The sequence below is a fragment of the Phascolarctos cinereus genome, unplaced genomic scaffold (assembly GCF_003287225.1).
Source record: "Phascolarctos cinereus isolate Bilbo 61053 unplaced genomic scaffold, phaCin_HiC Scaffold_726;HRSCAF=1367, whole genome shotgun sequence".
In the NCBI taxonomy this organism is placed as follows: domain Eukaryota; kingdom Metazoa; phylum Chordata; class Mammalia; order Diprotodontia; family Phascolarctidae; genus Phascolarctos; species Phascolarctos cinereus.
Genome location: NW_027556098.1, coordinates 87,444,029 through 87,460,518, shown reverse-complemented (window position 1 = coordinate 87,460,518; position 16,490 = coordinate 87,444,029). Strand labels below are relative to the sequence as shown.

General features: G+C 41.7%; 2 protein-coding genes across 4 annotated transcripts in view; both read right to left on the bottom strand.

Moving 5' to 3' along the window:
- The window catches only part of LOC110217486 (cell cycle control protein 50C-like), a 39,134-nt gene extending 30,088 nt beyond the window's left edge, over positions 1-9,046 (bottom strand). The window contains exon 1 of the mRNA XM_020999899.2: positions 8,834-9,046. Within this exon, the coding sequence (XP_020855558.1) occupies positions 8,834-9,028 (195 nt within the window). The 5' untranslated portion in view covers positions 9,029-9,046. The remainder of the gene's footprint in view (positions 1-8,833) is intronic.
- Positions 9,047-14,187: 5,141 nt separating this feature from the next.
- Positions 14,188-16,490, bottom strand: part of CMSS1 (cms1 ribosomal small subunit homolog) — a 414,201-nt gene continuing 411,898 nt past the window's right edge. For all 3 annotated transcript variants that reach the window (XM_078146652.1, XM_078146653.1, XM_078146654.1), the window contains one exon: positions 14,188-14,477. In XM_078146652.1, the coding sequence (XP_078002778.1) occupies positions 14,394-14,477 (84 nt within the window). In that variant the 3' untranslated portion in view covers positions 14,188-14,393. The remainder of the gene's footprint in view (positions 14,478-16,490) is intronic.

Sequence of the window (16,490 nt, the reverse complement as noted above, 5' to 3'; positions counted from 1 at the left end):
TACTCCATCTAATCTTCTCATTAGATTTGTATATCTAGAACTTATTTTCAGTCTCGATAATACTGTATCATTAGCCAGATTCCAGCCTCCTTGAGCCCCAACCATCACTGTGTTACAAGACACTCTGTAGTCTTCCTGAGTTAGAGACTGACATACTATTTGCTGTTTTTTCAGTTTTGCCTGTTTGGGCTTATGGGGAAACAGAATATCTATTTCCAAAAGGTTTAGCAATATTGATGGTAGTGATGATAGTATGGTTCTTATGGTCAGACACTGCCATTAGTTCCACTAGGTTGTTGGCAGGGCCAGCCACTCACTAGCAGTATGGTTGGGGTAGGTGACATCATACCTTAGGTACCTAGGCACAGTGAACAGAGCACTGGACTTGGAACCAGAAAGACTCATCTTCCTGAGTTCAAATCCAGTCTCTGATACTTACTAGCTGTGCAACCCTGGGCAAGTCACTTAACCGGGCTTGCCTCAGTTTCCTCATCTGTAAAATGAACTGGAGAAAGAAATGGCAAAGCACTCCAGTATCTCTGCCAATAAAACCCCCAATGGGGTCATGGAGAGTTGGACACTACTTAAAATGACTTAATCCATCACATCATACCTCTCTGGGTTTCTCTTTCCTCATCCATAAAATGAGTAGGTTGGACTAGATCTGGTGTTTGTCAGCTCTGAAATGTTGGCTCTTAGTTGTGATTTAGAGCTGTAGGAAAGGGTCACAAAAATATAGCAACTCTACCTCCTCTTCTGTCTGGAACCAAATCATTAGAAGCTCATTCCTTTTGGTGGACAAACTCTTTTTAAAAAATGCTAATGCTGGGGCAGCTAGCTGGTGCAGTGGATAGAGCACCGGCCCTGGATTCAGGAGAACCTGAGTTCAAATCCGGCATCAGGCACATAACACTTACTTAGCTGTGTGGCCCTGGCAAAGTCACTTGACCCCATTGCCTAACCCTCCAAAAAGATGCTAATGCTTTGGCAGAAAGGTTCTTAATTTTTTTTTGGTCATGGACCCCTTTGGCAATTTGCTGAAGCCTCTGGACCCCTTCTCAGAATAATGTTTTTAAATGCACGAAATAAAACACATAGAATTATAAAGAAAACTGATTATACTCAAATACAATTATCAAAAATATTCCACCTCCTGGCTTCCTCTAAGTCTCAGCTGAAGTCCCACTTTCTACAAGACTTTCTTGTTCCTCTTTAACCTGAAGAGCCTTTCCTCTGAGATTTATCTTGTATGTATTTTGTTCATACCTAGCTGTTTGCATGTTGTCTTACCCATTAGATGTGAGCTTCTTGAGAGCAGGGACTGTCTCTGTTTTTCTAACTATACCTTAGCATTTAGCATAGTGTTTTACCACACTTAATACGTGTTGTTTCTTTTTTTTTTCTTTCTCTCTCTCTCTCTCTCTCTCCTCTCTCTCTCTCTCTCTCTCTCTCTCTTTCTTCCTTCCTTTCTTTTTCTTTCTTACTTTCTATTTCTTTCCTTCCTCCCTTTCTCTCATCATTCATGGAAGATGCCCTGCATGAAGCCCAAACAAAAGGATGCCCTCTTGAGATGCAGATTCACCAAATGCTTCTGCCCGATGATGGAATGGCACTAATTATATTGAGCACAGGACATTCTATAGCTTCTCCACTGAAATCCAGAGCAATGCGAATTGTCCACATAGGCATAAAACATGAACAGGCAGCAGCAATAACATTGCACTCCTTGTATAGAGGAGGTAGGAGCTCCCACTTGTAAGAAAAGCTTTTTAACGAGGATGAGATCCCACCTGTAAGATGGCCATACACATAAAAAGGGTGCTACTGTAGAAAAATGACGTCCCAGGCATTAGAATAACAGAAAGAGAGAGTCTCACTCAGCAAGTCTGTGGTCTGGTTTGGTGCTAGAGGCCTTCTAGTGACTTGACCAGCTTCAGCAACCCAAAGAAAGCCTCAGTGCTGGCCTGCAGCTGTACTACTTTCCCAACCCTGGTTGTAAGCATCTTGAGGGCAGGGACTTTCACCTCTTTTTGTATCCCTACGGTTTAGCACCCAAGTGCTTAATAGTATTTTATTGATTGATACTATATAAGGTTTCTCTCTAAGTCACCTTCCTTAAATTATTCTAGTTTCTGATTTTAGTGGTCTTGGAATCAGGAAGACTTGGTTTCCAGTCCCACCTCTGACACATGTTGGCTATATGACCCTGGGTAAGTCACTTACCATCTCAATGCCCCCAGCCCAGTTTTTTTTTTTTGGTGAGGTAATCAGGGTTAAGTGACTTGCCCAGGCTCACATAGCTAGTAAGTATCAAGTGTCTGAGGCCCACATTTGAACTCAGTCTCCGAGGCCAGAGCTCTATCCACTGCTACACCTAGCTGCTCTGCCCCAGCCCAGTTCTTAAGGCAATGAGTCCCTCCATGCTGGCAGAGGAAAGCCTTCATTTGGAGTTCCTCACACCACAGTCTCTTCTGTGGTGGCATGGTGACCAGATAGAGCTTTGGATTTAGAGTCAGAAGACAACACAGTGTTCTATACACCACTGGTGCTTAATAAATGTTTGTCGAATTCAAGCCCAGTCTCAGTTCCAGTTACACTCAAAATTAACTAGGTAATTAAGGGACCCTGGGCAAATTACTTTCCTCATATGTGAAACAGAATAGTAGGACTACCTAGAGTCAAAGGACTGATGCGAAGGTCAAATTAGATATTGTGTCTAAAACACTTCATAACTCTATAGTACTATATAAGTGATCTAATAACTAGCAGTGCGACATACTGGTGGAACAGCTTGGAGTCAGAAGACCAAAGGTCAAATCATAAGTCAGACACTTATTAGTTGTATGACCATGCGCAAGTCACTTAACCTTTCTCAGCCTCAGTTTCCTCATCTGTAAAATGGGGATAATAATAGCACCTACCTCTTAGGGTTGTTGTGAGGATCAAAATGGGATAACAAAGTCACACAGCTCCCAGGGGCCGATTAGTGTGAAAAACTCTTGTGAAGTGATTGTATTATTCAAATGTGCATGGCATATGGAATCAATTATCATATTTTACATAATTATAACTTCAAATAGTAAAAATTAGAATATGTGTGACCACTTCACATGATTCATTATTTGCACTTGGATCTGATTGCTTTGCAAACCTTAAGTGTCCTCAAGTGAGATGTTAAGTGACTTATAAGTGTCCCAAAAGTCTTAGTATAGTTTTAAGCTATAGCTGGCTATTATTATAAATTTGTTGTTATTGTTGTTTGGTCTTCATGACCCCATTTGGGGTTTTCTTGGCAGAGATACTGCAGTGGTTTGCCATTTTTTTTTTTTCCAGCTCACTTTAAAGATAAGGAAACTGAGACAAACATGGTTAAGTGACTTGCCCAGGGTCACAGCTAGTAAGTGTTGGAGACTGATTTGAACTCAGGAAGATGAGTATTACTGACTCTAAGCCCAGTGCTCTATCCATTGTACTATGTAGCTGCACCTATAAAAATGTTAGTTATTATTATTCTCAGTACAAGGAGCAGTAGATTTTGGATCATATCTGGGTTCAAACTCCAGCTCTGTCATTACTGTGTGCTAGTGGATAAGTGACTTTACTTCATTGGGCTTCAGTTTCCTTATCTGTAAAACAAGATAGCTAGTTATATCCTTCCAGCTCTGTGATCCTATGACTGTTAGTCTCTCTGAGCCTATGTTTCCTTAATTGTAGAAAGAGTTGAACTCAGATAATAGATTGTATCCAAGTACAGTTTTATGCCACTGAAGTCTCAAAAAACTGCACTGGGACATTTGAGGTATCCCACGTACATATAAAATGTAAACTTTAGAGCATTACATAAGCGCTGGCATTATTATCGTGAATAATAATAAAAAATTGTTTCTTCCTAGCTTTAATTCTATATGACACATGGGCCCACTAAACCAGTAATGTTGACAAGTCTTGTCTACCGAGCAACTTTGCCAGGGAATGCTCTGGCATTCCAAAAAATGTCTGAAAAATCCCTCATTTCTACACATTCCTTTAGTTGTGAAATTTTGGAATTGAGCATGTTTAACCTGGAGAAGAGAGTTGAGGGGGACCTGAGAGTTATCTTCAAGTGTTTGAAGCACTGTCTATAGGAAGAGGAATTAACTTATTTGGCTTGACCTTGGAGGGCAGAGCTAGAAGCTGTTGTTTATTCTTCATTCTGGGAAGAGAACCGTGACATCAGGAAGGTGATGCCATGACTTTCAAGTGAATTGGATTTAAATGAGGGAGGGCTGTGCAAAGTTACCAGCCTTACTTTCTCCTCTGGAGCCATCTGGGCCCAGTGGCAAGACATAGATCAGGACGACTGGAGGTGGTCCAGGATGCGGTGGGAGGCCTTGACCTTCTAAGCTAAGGTCTTTCCACTCTTAGTTTGACTGGGACAATGCCTATTCAGTGATTAAAGCTAGGTAAGAAATGAGGCATAGAAATGGCTTCTTTTACCTAGTCAAAAAGAAAAATCCAATCTGGGAGGGGAAGACCCTCAGGCTTTCTAGTCAAAACAGAAACAATTGCTATTTACATCCACTGTGAGCCAGAAGGGCCCAAACAATGACTAAGTTGGTTCTTTTAAGGACAATACAAGGGAATTCTCATCACTTCCTGTCTGGCTATTTTCCTGGACTTCAGGATCTCTAGAAACTCAGCATTCTGCAAGATAAAATCACCTCTGAAACTCTCACCTCCTAAGCTCATTTCCCACCTTTGCTGCAGGATTTGCCGCCCGCCCCCACCTCTGGGTAATCCCCTTTCTTGTCAGCTTCTTTTTATGTTCTCTTTCCCCACTAGATCGTGAGCTCCTGTCAGATGCCGTTTTTAATATCTCCAGCACTTAGAACAGTGCTTGGCACATAGCAAGCATGTAACAAATGTTTATTAACTCTATCACATAATCAATTTTTATAAAAATGTTATGATGCTGAGAAAGAGGTGCATATTTCAGTTACTATTTAATAATTGAAAAAGAATATGGAGGGCAGAGCTAGAAGCAATAAATGTGTAAAAGCTTACTTAAAAGCTCCTTTTTAGTAAAATTGAAAATATTAAGAAATATTTCTCTGTTTGAAGGTGGGTTAGACTGAGGATAAAAGGTCTTTCTTAGGGTGGTAACCAAAACTTCGAACAAAAGAGTCTTCCTCTCCCCCACCCTGCCACCCCTGAAATGATCATGATTCATCTAAAGGCAGTCTTCTCTTCCTCATCTCCTGAAGGGATGGTGCCCAGCCTTCTCCATTCAGGAAGGAGGATGGTCTCAGGGAGAAGATTCTTTTCAATCCTTGAGGGGAGTAGTCCACAGAGGAACTGAGTAGTGACTATTGTTTTGGATTGTTAACAACTAAACTTTGTTTTAACATATTATGATCTTTACCTCGTCCAAAATTTCTATAAATATTAACTCAAATTGTCTTGGGAAGAGAGAGATACCTGCCAGGAAGCATAGGGGAACAATGCCAATTTGAATGTCTCTAAGCCAGAAATGGCTTGGATTGTTAAAAGAAATAAAAGTTTCTGGCAGACTTGTGCCTGAAGCACAGAAATAATAAAATAATAACTAGCACCTATATAATGTTAAGCTTTACAAAGTGTTTTACATATATTCTCATTTGACTCTCACAACAATTCTGTGAGGTAGGTGCTAGAATTATCCCCCTTTTATAGATGAGGTAACTGAGGCAAGGTGAAGTGACTTGCCCAAAGTTATACAGCTAGTAATTGTGCAAGGGAGGATTTAAAGTTAGGTCTTCCTGACCCCAGGCCCACTGCTCTTTCCACTGTGTCACTTAATTAGTATGGTGTGTGTGTGTGTGTGTAACATATGTGTGTGCAACATATGTGTGTGCATACGTGTGTGTATATATATGTATGTGTACACACACACATATTTCCTCTTTGATGGGTGGAAGTTTCAAAGAGGAAGATTTAGCCATGGCATCAGGAAAAATTTCTTGTTGAGTCATTTTTCAGTCATGTACAACTCTTTGTGACCCCATTTGGAGTTTTCTTGGAAAAGATACTGGAGTGGTTTGCCATTTCCTTCTCTGGCTCATTTTATAGGTGAGGGAACTGAGGCAAACAGGGTTAAGTGAGTTGTCCAGGGTTACACAGCTAGAAGTGAAGAGGTCTAGGGGTTTTGGGGTGCTGGGACCCCAAGATTGCGGTACCGGAACCTGCTGAATGAATTCAACTCAAATCTTCTTCAGCCAGAGGAAAAGTTTATTAGTGATAAATCACATTGACCAGGTGACTAAAGACGAGCAGGCATGAGAAGTTCTCAGCCTTTTGAGCGTGAGATTCTCAGCCCCTGAATGAGGGCCAAGGTGGATCTTAAATACTGAAGTTAACATTGGGTGGCCAGAGAAGGGGGTTGGGGAAAGGGTCTAGGTAAGAATTCTAATTGAGGAGGTCAGAGAGATTGAACAGACAATGGGAATAGATAATGGAGCGAACAGGAAGGCAGAAGTTTGAAAGGCATCTGCACAAAATCAAGGTGGGGCTAGGACTTTCAAAAGGAGATAAAGGAAGTCGATAAGGAACAGTTTGAGACCAGAGAAGGCCTTTCTGGGGCCTGTAGACAAAAGGGAGCCTAAGGCTTTCAAAGGGAGATGAGGGTCTGGGGCCTTTTGGGGCAAAGGGTGAAGATCTTGGCTTGGGCCCCGCCCCCATCAGAAGCATCTGAGGCCATATTTGAACTCAGGAAGATGAATCTTTCTGACTGCAAGCCCAGTGACCTATTCACTGTGCCACCTAGCTATCCTCAATAATTGCCCTTAATAATTGCAAATGTAGAAAGGGCTGCCTGGGGAGTGAATAGGAACTTCTTAGATGGAGATCTTTAAGCAAAAGGATGGATAATTGCTCTTCAGATGCGTAGAAGGGCTCTCTTTTCAGATATGTTACACTAGATTGTCGCTGAGATTCTGTGAAGTCCCAAATGGAGGTATGACCATCCATCCCTTCAGAAAGACTTACCTTACATACTGCCTTTTATGGGCACAGAACTGGTATTAGCCTTGAACTAACTCTTTTCTCTCCTCTTCCCCCTTAGAAGAGAGCTACTTTAGTTCTCAAACAGCTTACTAATTAAACTGGCAATGAGCCTATGTCTGACAACTCTACTCTTAGTTTTGGCCTTTATCATTCTCAGTAGAGCAAATTTGTTTTGCAGAAAAGGGGATAGGCCCCAGAGTCCTATGATGGTCAGATGAAAATAGTGATCTCAGAGAAAGTTCACACACACACACACACACACACACACACACACACACACACACACACACACTTTGCTATGATGGCACTCCAGTAAAAAATTTGTATTTGTTTCCTCTTCTACCACTATGCTTCCTTTACCCCGTTCCTTGCCCTGCCATTGTGTTGAATGCCACAGAATATCCAAAGCTCCCACACTGGAACACATTTAACCATGTACTGCCACGTATAGAATACACATATATACATATACATATACATACATACACACACATATTAGTCTAGCTTTGTATGTATATAGGAATGAGATAAGTTCAGACCACAGGGGTGGGGAACCTGAGGTCTTGAGGCCACATGTGGCCCTCTAGGTCCTCAAGTGTGGCCCCATGAGACCTTGAGGCTGCAGGTTCCCCACCCCTGGTTTAGAGCAAGAAGACATAAGTTTAAATCCTGTTCTGTCCTTTGGTTTCCTTCATCATACAGTATATGCTTCTATAAGAAGCTCTCCTGATCCCCCTAGTTACTATCGCAGTCCCTTCCCAGTCTAAGGCCTTCCTGGCTCAGAGTGAATGTAAATAGCAACTGTTTCTCTTTTGACCAGCAACCCTGAGGGTCTTCCCCTCCCAGTTTGATTTTTTTTTTTTAAATTAAAGCGGCCATCCTTGACTCACTTCTGAAGGAGTAGGGTGTTGCCTCACTCAAAGTGAGAACCTGGAAAGACCTTAGCTTAAAAAGGCCAAGGTCTCCCATGGCATCCTGATTGATATCTGGCTACCGAACCCAGATGGCTCTGGAGAATGTGAGGCTGGTGACTTTGCACTGCCTTCCCTCATTCAAATCAAAGTCAATTGCAAGTCATGTCCTCATCTCCCTGATGTCAGAGTCCTCTTCCAGAATGAAGGACAAACCACAATTTGCATTCATTTATATCTTCCAAGAGGCAGTCTGGTGCAGTGGATAGAGAACTAGCCTTGGAGCCAGGTTCAAGTTCTGCCTAATATGTATTGGCTGTGTGACCCTGGGCAAGTAACTTAACTTCTTGGGGCTCTAGCAAATTTTGTAAGACTAAGTTGCAGATAAGGTTCTGACCTGCACTGGTAGCACTCCTCATGTAGGAATTTCCTATACTAGTGAAATCACAGGTTCAGTTTCTCTTGCTATGGATACACTTATATATGCACATATTTTCTTCTCCAATAGAATGTAAGCTTGTTAAGAGGATTCTCTCCTTTTGTATCTTCTACACAATGGCTGGCATAAAGTGCTTAATTAACAGATCCTTGTTGAGTGATCCTACTGACCCCAGTCCATGTGAGCCCAGGATTTGGGATGCTGGACCCTTGCCTACAGGATAATCATATACCTGAGTGACCTTGGGTATGTGATTTCCCTTCTCCAAATTCATCTTAACTCTAAAATCTAATGATGCTACACCTGCCAGTCACAGTTCTACACCTTTGCAAGCTGGATTTGGCCAGCGTATCTCCCGATCTATCACGTTCCTCAAATCTCTTCTTCTGCCCAGGACACCCCTTCCTCTCCCCCTGCCCCAGGAAGCCTGCCCTGTATGAAAAAACATGAGTCCAGGACAAACCTCAATTTCCTTGACACTCTTTGCAGATAATATGAGGAGGATGCCCATGCCAAGAAAGGATACTCCAGTGGCAAAGAAGCCAGGGAGGACTGCCCGGGCCGTGAGGGAAGGTCTGCAGGCTGGCAACTGCTGCTGTTGAAACGCGGTATTGTCTGGCATTCTGGATGGCAGACCCTGGCAGTTGTTTCTTTTCATCTCTTGGCTCTCTTGGTGGCTCACGGGCTTTCTGGGCATGTAAAATGTTACTAAAGTACTAATAGTAATTAAAAAACTCTTAATAATCCCAGGGCCTCTTCTTGCTCCAGGTAGTAGGGCATCATGTTTATGAAAACTTGGCTATTTCCTCAAAGTAGTCATTAAACACATCTGAGGTTTAGTTTAGAGAGTCATCAATGGAGGGTATCTGTCTATTTTCACTCAGCTTGGGTTATGGGTAAATGAAATTTACTCTGATTCAAAGGGGCTAATACACTTCTGGCTTTTGCTGCAAAGTCTCAGCTGGGTTCTGTACTGAATCTCTGAGACCTATTTTGGTTTTGGTGGTGGTGGTGGTGGTGGTGGTAAAGATTACTCAGTGAAATGTTTCCACAAAACAGTGATTTCTTACACCCTGCCTGGCTGACCTGGTAGATGCATGACTAATCTAAGGGCAATAATTTCTAAAAAGAGAAAAAAGCCCATCAACAATACTCAATTGATCCTGAAGAGCTTCTTTAAATCTTGGGTAGTGAATACAGTATGTTTCGTCCCCAAATGGGATTGTAGCCAAACACAAGATTAAGGCATGGTGGAGAGAATTGTATTACAATACTTATAGTTATGTAGAAGGGCTAAGGCTTGTTCTACTAGGCCCCCTCAGAGGTCTTGGGGACCAATGGGGTGCCAATTATAGAGGCAGACTGACGTTCAATATAAGATAGTGTCCTAACAATTAGTACTGCTCAAAAGCAGTGTAAGGCTGCTTTCACAGGTAGTAAGTTCTCGTTACTGGAGGTATTCAAACAGAAATAAGAATATTGTAGAGGGGATTCATGCTATAGGTAGGGATTTTAGCAGTTCTCTAAGTGTGGTATGGGGACCCCTGGGGTCCTCTAGATCCTTTTAGGGAATCCACAAGATGAAAATGATTTTCATAATAGTAAGATGTTTTAATTTCTAATATGGTAAATATCAAACAACATCACCCAGGTAAACAAAAGCCTTTTAGGATTTTCAGTTTTTAGGAGTGTAAAGGGGTCCTGCCCAGAAAGTTTGAGAATGATTGGATCAGATGACCTTTTAATTCCTTTAAGGCTGGATGGTTATAAACTAATTTGGGAAATGACTATATGATTAGACAATCCTAGATCATCTACAGTAATGTAGGAAAAGTGTCAAGGAAAACAGATAATTCCAAACTTCAACAGTTTTGCTTCCCCACCCCCAACCCACTAAACTTCTATCAGGATCATTTACAACTAGCAAAGTAGAAAAGTTTTTAGTTTCTTTCCCAGGAGACAGAAAGCTTCTCAGAGCTTAGGTCTCAGAGTTAGGAAGTCAATCACTTTTGACAAGGTCTGGCCTAGGGGTGGGAGCCTGCGGCCTAGAGGTTACATGTGGCCCTTTAAATTCAAATCACAGAACAAATACCCTTAATAAAAACATTTGTTCTGTGAAACTTGGACTTAGTGAAAAGGCTGCACCCAAGGACTTAGAAGGCCACAGGTTCCCCACTCATCGTCTGTCCCATTCAACCTTTTAATATCTAGGATAAGCCGAGTTTCAGAGAAGGTGCTGACCAGTATTGGTTGACAAAATTTCTCATCTGGAACTTGGGGCACCAATGAAATCACAGGTCCAGTCGCTATACTTATTGTTAATCTATCTCCCTTCCCTCGCCCTCCTCTGTCTCACCCAGGCTGGCAGTTCAGTAGTCACTGGAGGCTGATGCCCATTCCAGTCTGGACAGAAGCTCTAACTTGCTCCATTTTTCATCCTGGGCCAGTTCACCCCTCCTCAAGCAGCCTGGTGGCTCCCCACTTCAGGGGGCTCACCATTTTGGTGCTGAATTCAGTTTAGATACCCTTTTGGCTTTAGCCCAACTGCAGCTCAGAAATTCCTAACTCAAGTGGTCTACCAGGTTCAGCCTCACCAGCAGTAAGGATTTTAGGTGTGGGCTACTATGCCTTGCTCCTTCCAGTTTCTGCTGAAGGAATTGGTCACAAGACAGTAAGAATAAAAGAAAGGACTGGCTAGTCCATATACTGAATTATCAATCCCTGAATTAGAGAAAGTTGACTGGAAGGGCTAGTTTGTCAGATTTGGTATATTTGTGAAAAATTCCCATTAAATCCCCAATTAGAGAGGAAATATTTATCTCCTCTTTGAATTTACAATGTGGAAGTTAGAAAGTAGAACTCAGAGCTTTTGGCTTCAGGTGGCTCAACAGTTTTATTGTTCTCCCATTTCCCAAACCTACTTCTTTCACCCAAGAAGCCAGACTGTGTTCACTTTGCTTTCAGGTAATATAGTTATTAGTTATAAACACCTCGTTTAAGAGAAGTAAAAGTGGAGGCATGATACTTATGGCAGGAACTTGCTGTTTCTAGGACTTAACGGCCCTGCTGCAAATGGAATAAGGCTGCAGAGGACGATACCAAGAAAGAGGCATGCCATGCAGACCAGCTGGCTTGGAGGGGACTGGAAAAATATGCATGGGGGTTGGCGCTGGCAAAAGAATGCTCACAGCTCACTTCCATTGTTTGTTTTGCTAAAGCAAATATGGTCAAGAGATTGGGTGTGAAAGGCGGTAAAAAGCTCTGTGACTAGTTCAAACACAGAGGTGGTGCATTAAATTTTAGGCATGGTGGGGGCATTTTAGGGGATCTGATTCATGCTACTTGGTGGGCTTTCCTTACTCAGCAAAAGACTTGCAAGGTAGTTATTAAAATAGTGTACCCATAAAAAAGTCTGGCACACATTTGGTACTTCATAATGCTCATCGTCTTGACTTTTTTGGTGGAGCAGGGCCTTGGCAGGTCGTGATGTAGGAAAGTACCTTCTACTGAAATGTACCCTTTCCTGGAGCAGCTGGGTAACTTATTTGCAACTTGCAATGCTAGACAGCTGCCTGAGACAACTGAGAGGTTAAATGACTTGTCTGTGGTGATATAGACAGTGTCAGGAGAAGAACTTGGACCTAAGTTCTCCTCCCTCCAAGGTCAGCCATAAGAATCAGAGCTGTCCAGAGGCAGAATGGCCTGCCTTGGGAGGCAGTGGGTTTCCTCAAACTGGAAGTCTTTAAATGGAATCTGAATGACTAACCTGTCATTAGGGATACCGATCTGGGTTGGACGAGATAACCACTGAGCATATGTACTTCAGTCTCCCACGATGTGACGTGCTCTTGGGTGATATTATTGCCTACATGATGGTCCTTCTTTTTTAAATTTCTAAGCTCTTCTTCTTCCAAGCTGATGGTATCATGTATTGCCTTTCTTCATTCATCAGATGGGATAATGCATGAAGAATTTTATGTGGTACTTTCTTTAAAAAATAGTTCACAGATATTTCATTTACCCTAAAAGGTTTTGATTTTTAGTATGTCTTAGGAACAGTCCCATGATTTAGGAAAGCCACACAGATGACGAGCTGTTTCCTACTCACACCCTCTTTAGTCTGCTAAGCAGATTCCCACCAGGTCTATAAACGTGCTTTCTACTGTTTTAGCCTTTTTCAGTGCTCCCATTCTTTCCTATGTAACTTTGATGGGGGGACCTGTCTCAGCTGTGGTGAGCTGATGTGTCTCCAGCGGGCATACACAATGCTATTGGACACTCCAGAGAAGGGGCCTCTAAGTTTTTGCCTTTGGTTCTCCCTTATCATTGTACTGAGAGCCTTCTTTAGGGTGACCAGATGTCCCGGATGCATGGGCTAGTCTCTCATTTCATTGCCTTGTTGTGTTTTAACTCTGTTGGAATACACATGGGAAAGTGGCAGGAAATGCAGGCACCCCCCATCTCCCACCCCCATTTCCTAGGTCTGGCAAATCAATGCTTGAAAAGTCAGTCAGCCTGAATACTGCCAGCAAAACCCATACCTCCTTCCCCTCCTCAGTGGTATTACAGGTTGCACATGGATATTTGGAGGTCCTGGACTTTTACTATTTTCTTACCTGATGATTTCCTGATGCTCTTCTCTTGGTTAGCCAAAGACACCGTATAACATCAACAAACTACTCCTGTAACGTTCAGATGTTGGTGAGGGGGAGGTCAAATGCTCTGCCCTTTTTCTTTACAAGCAAAGAGCATCCTTCTGTTTATGGGCACTTTATCAGCGCTCCTGAAGCATTACGTACCTAGGAAACCCAAGTCCTCTTCAAGGTTTAGCCCAATCATCACCTTACATGCAACGCCTTTCCCGATCCCCACAGGTGTTGCTGTTTCTCCCTCAACTTTCTGAAATTGTTTAGCATTACTTACGTTGTGGTTAAAAAGGACCCATAGTTCAGAGTTTAGGGTACAGTCAGGTAAAATGGGATATCACAATCCATGGCAGGGAGAGGTCGTTCAGTTCACAGAGGAATATCTCTGTCAAGTGAGTGCTAATTAGAAATAATTTCCAGCCAGCGCACGTAGAGGAAGATGAAGAAGTAAATATGAAGGATAATTATGCTGCACTTCAATTTGTTGCTAAATTCAAAATAACAATGCTTCATACGAGGAGAGAGAAGATACAGGACACAGTTCTTCTATGTAGGTTTGCAACACCCTCAAACCTTGTTTGTCACTGTGAGAAGGACATTGATGATGACAAGACCATATTATGAAAATCTTAGCAATGTACTGGGGTAGGGATAAACCCTAAACACAGGGAAGTAGACTTGCCTGCTCAATTTACACTGAAAAGGAGCCTTGTTCAAAGATGGAGTCACTCATGTCAAGAGAGGAAAGATACACTGGGCCCCTTTTTGCTTCTAATAAGTGTTCACTGGACCAATGAGCCAATAGCTTGTATGAATTTTTATTCTACTTTGTACATGAGTTTTTAGCTATTAATTGGGGTATCTCAGTTTTCTTACACAATATAAATCCTATTCCCCTCCTTCTTTGTCATGTTTCTAACACTTGTTGACCCATGAGCAAGCTGTCACCTTGTTTGGTAACACCTAGAACTACTTTACCAGAACTCAGGCCAATTAAAAAAAAAATTAAGCCAAGATTCAAAAATAGTATTTTTCAGGCTGTTGATAATATTTCAGGCTATAGTGTTGTCTTTTATGAGTGTGAAGAGTATCCTATACACTTACTATTCCCCATAAATAACAAAAATAATATTGTAGACTAATACTAGACAGCATGTAGAGTCTCCATGAATCTAGTAAAAATGACACAAATTTGTTCTACTTTATTATAAAGAGAAGGAAGCTGGCAAAAAAGGCAATAAGATTCAGGCCTGCTAAAGCATCCCAAAAGGCAAACATCCATCTTGTGTGACTCATTTGGCAGTGTGTGGTTGCATTAAATACAGATGAAAATTCTATCCTTATGTCAAAACTTGAATCTTCATTAGAATTTGGAAATTAAAAAAGTCCCAGCTTCAAAGACTCGGCTCTACACAGGCTTATCAGTCTCATTTCCAGCAGTTCAAGAACTTCTTTTCTTATCTGAACAAGAGAAAAACAAATGATCAACAATGGTGAAAAAAGGAAAAGTTCTCAATTTGAAGAAGAGACATTTTGTTGAATTAATTCAATGCTCTTCACTCTTGCTATTTACCCAGCTGTTATTAGAGAAGTGGCCAGAAAAGGATTAGGTCCAAACCCACATCTGATCTGGAGGTGAAATGTTTACGTAAGTAAATGAAAAGGTCCTGCAGAAAGCATCAGTTCCATAAAATGGCCTCTTGTTTGTATCTGTTTTAAAATATTCCATCTCAATGGATTTCCAAGGTCTGTCTTCTGGACTCTTTACAGTCTTGCGTTCATTGTTAAAAATGAATTCATATTCCAATATGACTATTTTTTATTACCTTTACTGATATTGCTAACAACCAACAATAAAGCAGTATCAAAGAACGAGGCACAAGATAAAAATATAATTATCCTACTTCTAATCAGACTACTGGTGGCAGTGTGCTGTTGTGGCCAGAGGATTGACCTTGCAGCTAGGAAAACCTGACTGACTCTGATACATCTCAGCCGAGTCACCATGGGTAAGTCTCTTTTAACTTCTTGGTACTCAGGCAACTAAGACAATAAATTACAGACAGTTGCCAGTTAGGGGCGGAGGAAAGTGTTGGAGGAGGCAGGGGAGTGGAATGTCTGAACTAGATAAAATCTTAGGTCCAGTCAAAAATAAGCAAAACAAAAAAAAAATTGGTGGCTTATCAGCTAATCACTCGGGTTCAACCTGACCAATCAAACGTATCATTTTAGACAAATAATTCAATTATATTTAGCTTATGTAATTCTAGGGACATTGGTATAAGCAGTTAGCAAATTCTTCTAGGCTTAGTGTTAACTGTATGATTTCTGGTTGTAACTGGGCACCTCACTGTGTCCTGGGCTTAGTGCACGTTCACTCTAATTTCCTATGACTTCTGAATCTGAACCCTAATCAGTAATCTTCAGAATGATGGCCATGAGGCTCTGGACAAGATCTTCATTTAGCAAAATAAGGCAGTATGCCATAATGGAAGAAACAACGGCCGAGGAGTCAGAAGACTGCCACATGAGTCTGGGCTCTGCTGTATGAGTTGCTACAGGTTGTGTGAATTTGGACAAATCATTGGTTTAATACTAGCCACACAGGGGGGCAGCTAGGTGGTGCAGTGGCTAGAGTACCAGCCCTGGAGTCAGGAGGACCTGAGTTCAAATTCGGTCTCAGACCTGACACTTAGTAGCTGTGTGACCCTGGGCAAGTCACTTAACCCCAACTGCCTAGCACCAAACAAACAAACAAACCAACTAACCAAATACGAGCTACACTAGGTAGCTAGGCAGCACAGTGGATAGTGTGCTGGGCCTGGAGTCAGGAAGACCTGAGTTCAAATCTGGTCTTAGACACTTCCTAGCTGTGGTGATCCAGGGCAAGTCACTTAACCCTGTTTGCCTCAGTATTCTCATCTGTAAAATGAGCTGGAGAAAGAAATGGCAAATTACTCCAGTATCTTTGTCAAGAAAACCCCAAATGGGGTCAGACATGATAGAAATGACTCGGCAACAACTAGCCACACTGTAGTGTTTTTACAGCAAAGGAAACTGAGACACAGGAGCTCAATGGCCTTCCCGTGGTCACACGGAAACCCTCAGGAGACTGTTTTGAGGATGAAAAGAGATAATGCACATACTGTGCTTTTGTAAGTATAATGCATCATACAGAAGACAACTTTTATCCTTAAAGTTTGTCAGCTACTTTAAAATATTCAGTAAGTCTGAAAGATTATCCCCAATTACCTTCCTACATTACTCTGATACTGGATTTCTCCAAGACACTTGGTAATAATAGCTAGTATTTATATAAATTTTTTAAGTTTTGCAAAGCAAAACTAACACATATTAACTCATTTGAGCCTCACCACAATCCTGTGCAGTAGGTGCTATTATTTATCCCCATTTTATAGATAGGAAATTGCCTAACCTTAACCAGGATGTTAAGTGACTTGTTCAAAGTCACAC